Raw genomic sequence first — 12,373 nt, forward strand, 5'->3', positions numbered from 1 at the left:
ATTTGTAGGTCACTGAAGCCAAAGGAATACAAGATGTATGGCTAGTGGGAATGAAGTAGAAAGGCCAAAGAAAAATACCAAGAAAAAAGAAAAGCTCCAAATTATCAAAAATAAGTGTCATTATTTGAAGGAGTTATATTTATAAAATGATTCTAACACTTTGTTAAGGGGTTAAGGAAATGTAGGTTCTAAGATAATAGAGGCAGCTATTTTAGAGCATTAATGAGAGATTTTAAAAATGAACTCTTTAAATTTGAGTATCATTTGTTTAGGAGTAAATATCTTATGAAAATACATTTCAAAAATACTGGATATCGAAACACTTCACCTTTATTGGTAAGAATCGTAAATCCAAAAACTACTAGGCCTCTGAAACCTAAGAATAGAAGATACTGGTTTAAGTCCTGGTTACTAAATGTATGATGTTAAGCAAAAAAGTTGAAACTTTTTGAGGATTCTTTTTCTTCATTTGAGAAATCAAATGAGTCCATTTTTGAGAAAGTTGTTTGGGGATTTACATGAAATGACATATCTAGATACCATGAAAAGCTATACAAATATTAGTTATTAGTGAATTGAAGTTGTATTTCATATGGAGAAGATATTTTGTATTGTAGCTGAAATGATCTTTTTAGGGAACTTGAGTGTGTCCTATCCTATGTATGACAGTTATTTCTGTAATTTAAGCCTTCTTGTAAGCTTTTGAATCAGTAGTCTAGGGTAGCTTTAAAATCTTGTATACCTTTTCTCAATACAATATCTAAAGAACTGCAAAATCAGCTGGTTGATAGAATATTGCCTCAAATTCGGGTAAAGTCCATTTAGTAATTTCATTTGATTTCAACAACAGATTACTGAAGTACCAGGTCCAGTGAGTGCTATGCTCTTAATCAGTGGCAAAATCGGGGTTAAAAACACTGGTCTTCAGCTACTAGTAGAGGTTTTTGTTTTATGATGCCCGATTAAAATTGATCATCCTGAGAATTTTTGTTCCTCCACAAAGTAGAAAGAAAACTTTGTTTGTTTGTACAAATTCTGATAGAAAAATGTGAAAAGTCTTGGGAAACTGCTATACTTTCTTATAATTTCATGTTTCGTGAATGCTCCAGCACATGAATTTTTCAAGGCTTGACACTGTAGCCCCTAGAAAATCACTGAGATTGAATGAAAACTTAATACTTAATGTAAATTTTTATTTTTATGTTTCAAAATAACTAAATATCTAAAGGATTTTCTACTCTCAGTTGAGAATGAAAATACTTCTTTAAGATTTTTCTAGCATAAAATGAGCAAAGCAGCATTTAAAATAACATTTATAATTAGTGTTACTTTCAGTGGATAGTGTGGCTACATGGGTTTGTCTCAAATACACAGCAAATTGTGTAAACTTCCCCCCATGAAAGTAAAATATTCATTTTTTCTCTCATATATTATAAGAACCAAGAGATATTTATTGCCAGTGAGCAAGTTCTGAAAGATCAGCCCTTCCTAGTACCGGTGAGTTAAAAGGACAATGGGTTCTAAAAATCACTATTAAATTGAGACAATAATGACTTCTTTCACTGTGTTTTTAAGATGCACTCCAGTCCTTTGAGAAATGGTTAATTTGACTCATTTAAGAAAATTAATCATTTGGAGCATATTTTCTGTTTATACTGTCTTTTAAAGCATAGTTTTATGAAATGCAGAATTATTAACAAGCCCTCTAAATAAAAGTAGTTTATAATAAAGACCAAATGTATGCATATTCTCCATTGTCAGTAGTAGTAATGTTACAGTGCATTCACAGCATGAGATTTCTGTCACATTTTTGTCACAAGGTCTCAGGAGACCTTGTGATTTATCTCATATTGTTCTTCTACCCTGGAAAATTATACATTATGACTATGCTAACTAGCCTGTTCTGACTAGTTCAACTGTGCCCAGTATTGGCCAGAATGTTTCTTTTCCAATCTTTAATTATAAAATGGCATTAAATATGTCCTTATATGATTAAGATAGTAAAACAGTTTTGGAGATTAATATGAACAGAAAATAAAACAACTTTGGTGATTCAGTTGTGCTGATTTTGGGTGGTAAAATTTGGGAACATTCTGGGGAACATGAAGAAATATACAATATGTTTTTCATATAAGTCGATCTATGAACTGTTGTATTGCTTTATTACAGAAGCTAATTACTGTTTGTTTAGTAGGTGTATGAGGCTCATATTTTGAGATAATCACATTAAAATTTTTTAATGTTTAAAAATTATGTTCTATTACTGCTTTCTAAATAAGATAGTATTTCTAAATAATATAGTAGCTGTAACATAGTAGCTGATATGTACGAGAGAAATTTGTTGTGATTTATCATAGAAACTCAGCAATCTTAATAGATTTTGATTTATTCTTGTGTAAGCAAACCTCATTATTTTCCAGTCTCTCTAAATGTGTGTGTGTGTGTGTGTGTGTGTGTGTGTGTGTGTGTGTATACATTTTTGTCCTGATAAATTTTTTCCAGGATTATTTCAATTTTGAAATTAAATAATTTTAATGAACACTTAATTCTTTGTATGAGAAAGTTACTGCTCAGTCTCATAGACCTGCTGTCTTATTTAAGAATCTCTCAAATTCAGAAAATCCTGAATGTTAATCCTCGATGTTTATTAATTTAGTTGATATTTTTTGTTATTTTTTCTTAAATTATATGTAATGCTACCGAATTTTAATTCTGCTTTTCTTATGTGATTTATTTCTGTTTATTAGCATTCCTACTTCATTGCCCCAGATGTAACTGGACTCCCAACAATTCCTGAGAGTGTAAGTTTTCTGTTTTCTATGTTTTTTATGCTACTCATATTATGAATTTTATTTTGGCCCCGCCGTTTAAGAATTTCTGTATAGAGAAAATAATATGTTGTAACTCTCCATTTTTTATTAGAAATAATGAAGGAATAAGGAATAATGGTATTATCTCTGTTTTGTCTTTATTGTGTCTGCTACTTTACTTCCTAAATATTTGGTTGTAGGTAAGGAAATTTTTATCAGAAAAACTGTTTATACCATTGAGATAGTTTGGTAGGATCATATGTAATCAGTGAGGTCCTGAGACCCCCCCCCCCCCCCGCCCCGATCATGTAGAAGAAATATGTCAGATGACCTTACTTGGGTGGAGGGGGATGAATACTGGCAATGGGAAATATTTTCACACACATGGTTTCTTTAGTGACCTGACTGTAGCATTTTAGATTACTTGTATGATTCTATGAAAATCTTATTGTCCTGGGCTTGGTTTCTTGATTTTAATTTAAGTGATACATATTTTGTAGGTCTTGAGGGGTACTACAAGAAATTATTGCTAAATTTTACATTTTAATTAGAGCCCTAATTGTAGCCATGTTAGAAATACTTCCAGTGTTTTAGTAGTTATTACAAATTAATATTCTGTAGAAAGATTTACATGGCAGGTAGAAGTGACAAAGAGGCTTTTGGTTGCTGTGTGAAAAGGAAATTTTCTCTTATGTAATTTTTTTCAACTTCCCTTGGAAAGATACAGTGAATCAGTGGAAATAATTCTATGAACAGTAAAAGATACATCAAAAACAGGAAAAAAACATTCCAGAAATACTATTTTTTTTAGAACTCTATTGTTCTTCCCAAAATGTTTTCAGACCTACTAAGTGTTTGGTTTCCAAAAGTACGTGGGTTATGAGTGAGTGGAATCTAGGAAGACAGTTGTGAATTTTCCAGTATCAAACCAAGACTGTCAGTGGTATTTTTAGTACAGATGCGTCCAGATAAGTCCTGTGAAAAGATTAGATGAAGCTGTTTGGAATGTGGGCCTGAAATAGATTATCAACACAGCATTCTGTGTTGAGAAATATTTTTCCATCTAGAAATTACATTCTTTGATATTATAGGAAAAATACTAATGTTAAATGCCATAAAAGTAATTTTGTATATGAAGAGTTGAATTGGAAGGTAAGGTAGTTTTCAAATACACAACACAAGAAATGAATTTCTCCCCACTAAATTCAGCATCACTCACTGATATTATAGTTTTTGTTAGGTACCCTGCCATTACTAGTTGGTCCTGGTAGAATTTCTGCCTTTTGGAAATTGAAGAAAATTAGATTTCTTGTTTCCTTGCCCAACTAAAAAATTTTAGGCCTTCTAAGTCATTGTCTACCTGGTACTATGGTTTCAGTTGATTATCATATCTTCTTCAGTCTTCTTCATTACTTTATAACTTTCTGATATGCTTAAGTTTGAGTACAGAAAGTTAAAAATCAGAAAGAGTGGATCTGAATGTCAAAGTTAATGTAGATTAGCCCAATTTTGTTTGTATGTGGGGGAAATAATATGAAGTGTTATATCAAGGAATCAAATTAGGCTAACCCCCAAATTAATTTGGTTATGGTGGAATAGAGCAGGTCTGACATGGGATATAAAGGGATTTTCCTTAATAAAGGACCAAAGATCTGCTTTATGAATCCATCTCATCCTCTGGGTTCCTTGTACGTAGTACATAGTATCAGGCAATGATGCTGTCTGCTGAGTGATTGGGAAACATAAAAAGACTCAAATGTATTTTCTGGAACAGCAGTTCTCAAAGTTCAGCGTATATAAGAATTATCAGGAATACCTTTTTAAAAAACAGATTCTTGGAGCCATACTCTGAAGATTAGAATTCAGCAGGTTTACAACTGGAGCCCAGGAAATGGGCTTCTTTTATAAGTACTTGGGGAGGGAGAGTGGAAATGTGTGATCCTCTGATTGCCCTCTGAGAAACATTTTCCTGGGGTAGGATTATGTTTCAAATAATAATAGAATGTTACGTGCTTCGTGTGGCAGCAGGATAGTATCACATTTAATTATTTTAATGAATACCATTTTTAATAACAACCTCCTTTGAACCTTAAGACTTGTTGGTAAATGTATAAAATATTTTCCTTCATAATCACCATGAGCTATAACTTACACGATCACTCTTCACTTGTACAGAGAAATCTTACAGAATATTTTGTTGCCGTGGATGTGAATAATATGCTGCAACTCTACGCCAGCATGTTACATGAGAGGCGCGTCATTATTACCTCTAGCAAATTAAGCACTGTAAGTACTTCACACTTCTCCTTTTAAGTGGAACGTGTTGAGCATTTCACAAAAAGACCTACGAACCTCTGCAGACTTAGAAATGTTCTATGTGTATTAACAAGACAATATCTACATACTTTTTTGATATATGGTTTTAATCTGGCTCTTGAAGTACAAAAGTCTGATTTATAGAAGGCCTTCTCAGATGCATTAAGTCAGGTTAATTATTTTTTCTTATCAGGAGATGAGAGTTTTTTTTTTCTTTTTAACTCTCCAGAGTTCATTTTAGTGCCTTCTACCATATAAAGAATTCTTAAGAGCTATTATGAGATCTTTATTATTCACTTGTGGCTTTTTCCATTGGAACTACTTGAAAGAAATCAAGGGGCCATGATAATAGCTGCTATCCTAACCTGGTAATAGGTAGATTCATCTTTGTTGCCAAGTAGTGGTTTGGGAGTAGATTCTATAATAGTTCTGATTTGGAGGAGCTCTTCAGGCTGATAATAACTTAAAAGTCAGAGTACCATTCTGTTTTTTTTTTTAATCACAGGTTTTATGCTACTCACTGAAATGTTCTTTTGGAAGGTCTTCACTACTGTGGTAAAGGCAGTGAGAATAAGAGTTTTCTTGGGTCAGAGAAGAATATTCAAAAGTATTTTGCTAGGTGTCCTAACTTTTTTCTACAAAGTATTAAAATTGTAATATTTTTACTAAAAATTTTTAATGTAAATACAATTTTGAGTAATGAACAAGATATTTATTAAAAACATTTAGTGTTGCATGACTTTGCTTCCTTACAAATTTGGTTAATTGATAAGAATAAGATAATGTTTTTATGTTTTGCTCTCCCAGAGTAAAAATAAAAAAAACTTCATGCTGTAAAGTTTTGGTACGTTGGAAGCAGTTTTAGGAGTTCTCTAGGATATCTATGTAGTATTCAACAATGAAAAGATGTATGTTTAGAGAGACTAAATGGTCATCTGAAGGCCAAATAGCTAATTAGAGACACGTAAAGTGAAGCTGAGTGTCCTGGTCTGGTTTATTTCCATTACTCTTTATTTGAAAAAATACAATTTTGAGATTTTGAATTACAATATTGATATACCCACTTTTCCAAAAAAATTGAAAATACATTATTTTACATATTGAAAAACACATTGTGTACATTTAAAGGAGTAAGTATGGAGACATGATGTAGTACAGTCAGAGAACAAGCACAAGTCCTGACAGGTCATTTGCATTTTCTTAAAATGATATTGAGAAATGTAATCTGAATCATTTGGGACTTTTTATATATTTGCTTTTCTATTTTTAATTTACCATTGAGGTAAAACCATTCTTCCTTCTCCCTGTTCTCTTCCTCCTTATTTTTTAAACATGATTGTTTCAAGGTTATAAATAATATTTCTATATGGATATTGTCCTGAAGATTACAAAGATTGTACAAACTGTCTCAGAGGCCTAGGAACTAATTCTTATCATGAAACCTGCTATATGGTAGGCACTTTGTAGGCACTAAGGATTCAGTAGTAAGCAAAGTCCAAACACTCTTGGAACGTATATTGAACAGATGAAACAGAATTGAATGAAAATAGCTGTTGTATCTTATTATGGTGAATACCAAGGGATAAATGATAAGGAGAGTGTGTGTACAGGTTGAAAGGTGAGGGGCAGGCCTCAGTTTTATATAGGAAAGCTTCTTAAATGAGGTAATATTGAGCAGAGATCTAAATGAAGTGCAGGAGTGAGCTATGCGAATGAACATATACGCTTCCCTATTTACAAAAACATTTGAAATAAATCTGAGTATATGATTACTATAAAATAGTGGTGTTATTCTTTATTGCAATTTATAAACACATCTTAATAACTGGATAACTTATCTGTGACTCTATTTCTTCACATGTAAACTGGGAGAATGGTAGTAATAGTTATAATCTCATAGGGTTGTTGTAAAGATTGAGATATTTCTATCTCTGTATAGCTATATAAACACATATGTATATATACACACGTGTGTGTATATATGTATATATATGTATATACATGTATGTATATATATGTATATACACGTGTGTATATATACATATATGTGTAATGCTGAGAATTGTATTTGCATAACATTCAATGTTGATTCAATGATTATTAGCTATAATTTTATAACGGACTAGTTCTGCAGTTTAGAGTAAAAATTAACATGCCTACCCTTTCACTTTATTTGAATTAAATAATAAAATTATTTTAATAAAGACTTGGTATTATTCAGGGAGTTGTTTCTTATGTCTGAGGTAAACTTTTACCAATTGTTTATGACAATTCATGAAAACTCGATGGTGATGTCACTTCTAAGTTACCAGCTTCGTTTTAATTCATTCTCTGGGGCAGTAGTACTGATAAAAGAAACATAATTCATGCTTGGTTTCATGACCCCCTTACCCTTCTTGTGTGGGGGAAGCTGTTTTACTTAAATCTATCTTGAAAAATTCATGTATCTATTTCTATATCTTCTGTAAATTCCATGCATAGTAACATTTAAGGTCAAAGACTGGTACTATAACATAAATTAGAAATAAACTATATTTTAGGAAGAATTTAGTGAAATCTCTGAAACACCCAAGGAAGGAATAGTTAAGTATCAATGAATTGACTGACTCTTAAGCTTTTTACATTCTCATTCTATATGCCTTGAAGACTACACTGTATTTAGTATTAATGCAACAAATTATGTTTTACTCATTTTTCATTTTTTAAGTCTACAGCCAAAATTTTAACTATTGGAAGAGCACAAGTAACTTAAGACGTCTTTGGATCTATAATTTTATGTATAGTTTTAGGAATTTTGTTTGTTTGGGTTTACTCTTTAATAAAACTTCTATTTTATTAGAACCATATTTGTCAACCTTATAGTTGCTGGGTGTTTTAGTGAAGATACACTGGGAGAGAATCAATCAGCTTACTTAAAGGTCTTTTCTTAGGTGCTGTTTGTAGTTAAAATTATAATTTGTAATTTATAGACATTAACTTTAAAATAAAAAAATAAAATAACTTTGAAATATGTTAGCAAAAGTATCAAGAGTCATATGTTTTCACACTTTTAATGAATCCCTCTCCCCCATTAAAGTGTTGTATTTTTTGTTTGTTTTGTTTTTTCAAGTTTTTATTTAAATTCCACTTAGTTAACGTACTGTGTAATATTAACTTCAGGTGTAGACTTTAATGATTCACCACTGAAATACAACGCCCAGTGCTCATCACAAGTGCCCTCCTTAATCCCCATCATCCATGGATCCCATCTCCCTGCCCACTAAAGTGTGGTACTTTGTCAGGACCCATTATTACATTTTTCTGTGTTGAAGTTTTATGAATTGGGACATAAACAATTTAGTCTTTATTCCATTGGTATATACATTATCAACTATACACAGAAGTGTTCCTGGTAATCCTGAACAAGAACATTGATTTTATACATGCTGTAGGCAGGCCCTAGATGTTTAAGCCCCAAGAGAATCTCGAGTAGACTAGCAGAACATCATACCAAAGTCTCATGTATTCAAAGCAAAGGAATAAATCATGATATTACAAGAGTATATCAGTTGACTTATTGCTGTTTTGTGACCAGAGGTAGAGAATATTGCTGTTTAAAGTCATGTCATTGGTTCTCAAATCAGTCAGGCATGAAGTCTTGTCATATGCCTCTATAATTGTACCTCACCAGACTTTCTTTAACTAGTCAGCTGGGGCTGTGTATTTTGTCTCAAACACCCGGCTGGCCGGCGTCTGACAGGAGCTTTCTCATCATCCTGTCAGTAATATGTTAACTAGAGTGTATCTTTGTGGCCTGTAGAAGCAGGTGGAAGAAATGCTTCTCTTTAAAGCAGATGTCTAAATGTTAGCTACTATTTTGACCAATATTTAGCTGGTAAATATCACCCTCTTAAAGGCTATAAGCACATTAGTTACAGAGATTGGATTGTATAATGCATGTTCTTTCTGGAATATTGAGAGCAAGCAATATGCTGTGAGTATTGGAATTGTGTTAATAAACTGTAATATCTTCCTTTGTTCTATCTAGTTGCCCCCAGGCATTTAAGCATATGCTTTTCTCTCTTTCTCTCATTAATTCCATCAAGGGCATATGCAAAAATAAATCTTGTGGTCTCTGGAAAATCAACTATTAAAATAGATTTTAAAATTGTAGATTTTATAGGGTTAGACTGAAGGGGAATCCGGGGGATTTTAACCTCTCCATCTAGAGTTTACATATTGATTTGGCTCTTAATGGTACCACCTGTATCAGCATTTAATCTGAAATCTGAAGTTCAGAGAATCTTTCTGGAGATTAAGAATTGAACAGTTGATGGGAGAACAAAGATCATCCAGGTCTAGTTCCTAGTTAAGACTGTTGAAGTGTATTTTTTCACCCCCTGTGTTTTTAAAGCTGCAGCAGAATGGTGCTTTGTTATCAAGACCTTTCAGGGAGAGATATTCTAGGAACAATTTTTAGATTTTTAATTCTTCCCAAAGCCCTTAGCAACCAATTATGTCAGCTGAAACCGTAGGTTAAGAATTCTACTTACCAGTGTATTGTTTGATGTGTATACCGCTCCTCTGAACATCGTATTTTCACTCAGTGCTAAGTAAATGTGACCTGAGTATGGAAATAGGACCATTGTGGTAGCCCTGTAACACTCTGTTGGAAGATATGTGTGGAGGTAAGTCAGAGGAAACTTCTAAGACAGGAAAACTGGAGGTATTTGTATTGTGCAACTCTTGTGGCGATAGTTCTGTTCTTCACTGAAATGCACACATATTTCTGTTTTCTGGTTTAGTCAGTTTGTTCCCTTTAAAAGTTAACAATTGACTTTTAATGTAAAAATCAATTGTTTTAAATAACAGTTGTGTCACTAGCTAAGGGGCATATTGTCAATCACTCGGTTCTGTCAGTTTTGTTCCTACCACTACTCCCATCTCCCCACAAGCAACCTCAGAAGATTTCAGTTTACTGTAGTATTTTCAATCTGGAATGACTGAATTTTGTGCTGTTCATGATTCTCAATCTTAAATATAAGAAAAATTATATATGTATTGTTCGTTTCCTTAGTAAAACTGCTATCGAGATCAATTGGGTTATTTTTAAATGTACCTTTTATATTTATATAAATATAAGTGTAACTCACTGTGGCTACCTCACTCAGCATTTCCTGGATGGACTGCATCCCATAATCTTCTTATCCTGCTAAGGGGCTGAGGGAGGGCATCCGCCCCCCTGTCTCATCTTCCTCCCCCACCTAAGTTCTGTAGATCCTTCCTCCTCAATCCTTTCTTCTGGGACCCCTGTGCTCCATTCCAACTGCCCATTGTCTTAATTCAGGCAGTTGTCATTTCCCACAAACATTGTTTTCAGATGTCTATACTGCATGTTAGCATTCTCTGCATTTACATAAAATGATGGTGATGATTAGAGGAGTAGTTCTAGCCAGGAATTACATATGCACACTGTGAACTGCTTGCTCTTTAACTTCATCGTCACTTCCTATAAACTCGAGGCAGGACCTTCCTCCATCCAGGCACTACAGTAACTACCAGTCACTACCTACCTCTTAGGGCAGTGCTGATACATAGTAGGTTTCTAGCAATAATTTTTTGAGTCAGTGCTTTAAACTGCACTTTTATGGGTCTTCTTCAAATGTGTTTTGAATGCTTCTGTCTTCATCCCTCTGAATGTTTTCCAAAATCTGGTTTGCTCTTCAGAGGCAGAGTTTCTGTCAGTAACCGCCATTATATTCTTTCAATCTGAACTACCGTAGTACTTACCGTACACTTTCTCTCAAGTTAGAATTACTAGTGAGTTTGTGGAAGTCTTGTATTAGATATTTATCTCTTTGCAGGTTAGAACCATGGTGTGTGTGTGTATGTGTGTGCGTGTATTTAAAACTAATTTTTTAAATTGTGGATATCAGAGAAAAGTTTTTAAAATAAAATTTTTATTAATTGTATTATGAATTAGGGAGTGTCCATTTGATACTGAAAATGCCAGAGTAGAAATCTGTCTTTTTGACAAGTAAAAATGTGTCTGTTTGATTGTCCCTTTGACACTTGCGTCTTTAAATAATAGTAGTAGTAATAATAATAACAGTACAGATTTCACAACTTCTGAAGTTTATAAGTTTATAAAGAATTTAAAGCTAAGACAAGGGACTGGAGTAACAAGGGATGGGCTAGCAAGCAGTGAAGAGAATGCTAAAGAATATAGGCATAGCATATATGAAGCAGCTACTAACCTTAGAATTAGGACTGAGATAGACTACCCAAGGAAGGAGCCCCACCTGGGTCTGAGATCTAGACCCTGTTGAAGAGGCCAGAGCCGTGGCTCATTAGATGGCTTATTAGAAGTTGTTGTGGTGCGACACTGGCAGAATTTGTTGGAAACCTGCCCTTGGGATGACAGACATCATCCTTTCAAACTTGCTAGAAAAAGCCACCTTAGGAGTGCTGAGGAATCTCTTCGCAGAGAGATACCTCACTGGCAACACACTACTGTGAGCCCACCTGAAGGGAAGCTATTTATCAGGGTTGTCTCACTGGAGACACTCGCCCGAAATAGCATTGGAGTGGAGGTTGTTGCCAAGAGAAGCTGCTGGCTGCTCAGTACTGCTGACAATTGCACCCTGCAGTAACCATATGCAGAAGCTTCCTGCATTATAGCAGCTAAGATCTGGAAAGGCTGCAAGCGTTGCAGGAGCCAGAGGCACTACTGCTACAAAACTGCCCACGGTGGGGAGTGCTGGGAGAAACCTCTGGCCACTATCATTTATAGGGGTCAGGTGCTACAGGAGCTGCCTATTACATGGGGGCCTGGTAGCCACCTGAGCTACAGGACCTGGGCCCTGAGGAAGCCAGGCCCTTGACAAGCCGTAAGCTCTGCGGGAGCCTGCTGAATGAGTATCCTGGAACCAGGAAACAAAACCCTTTCTTCCTGAAATGTCTCTTCAGTGACCTTTCCTGACAAAGCTTAATATCATGCCAGCAGTTAAAAGGAATAAATGCCAAGGGGCACAGATCCATTTTCATAGATCAGACAGTAAGGAGGTAAATTAGGCAGTAAATTGATAACAGGTACAGTCCACCCCTTTAGATACTCATCTTCCATTTACACCCTTTTGTACACATTTGTCCTTCCTATGCAACAACAAATCAAATCTATATATCTTCCTTTAAGATATAGCTATCCTTTTTACCAATGTAGACATTTCCCTAAATCAGGAAAGGCACAGTCCTAAGAGCCGTTGTAA

At 34.3% G+C, this 12,373-nt stretch overlaps 1 protein-coding gene across 1 annotated transcript in view; it reads left to right on the forward strand.

Annotated features, from left to right (window-relative positions):
* The window catches only part of DENND1B (DENN domain containing 1B), a 260,225-nt gene that overhangs the window by 130,776 nt on the left and 117,076 nt on the right, over positions 1-12,373 (forward strand). Inside the window, exons 8-10 of the mRNA XM_053909094.1 lie at positions 1,438-1,497; positions 2,748-2,801; positions 4,986-5,096. Of these exons, the coding sequence (XP_053765069.1) occupies positions 1,438-1,497; positions 2,748-2,801; positions 4,986-5,096 (225 nt within the window). The remainder of the gene's footprint in view (positions 1-1,437; positions 1,498-2,747; positions 2,802-4,985; positions 5,097-12,373) is intronic.

This window comes from Panthera pardus, unplaced genomic scaffold (assembly GCF_024362965.1).
Source record: "Panthera pardus isolate Hobbes unplaced genomic scaffold, ASM2436296v1 HiC_scaffold_21, whole genome shotgun sequence".
NCBI lineage: Eukaryota > Metazoa > Chordata > Mammalia > Carnivora > Felidae > Panthera > Panthera pardus.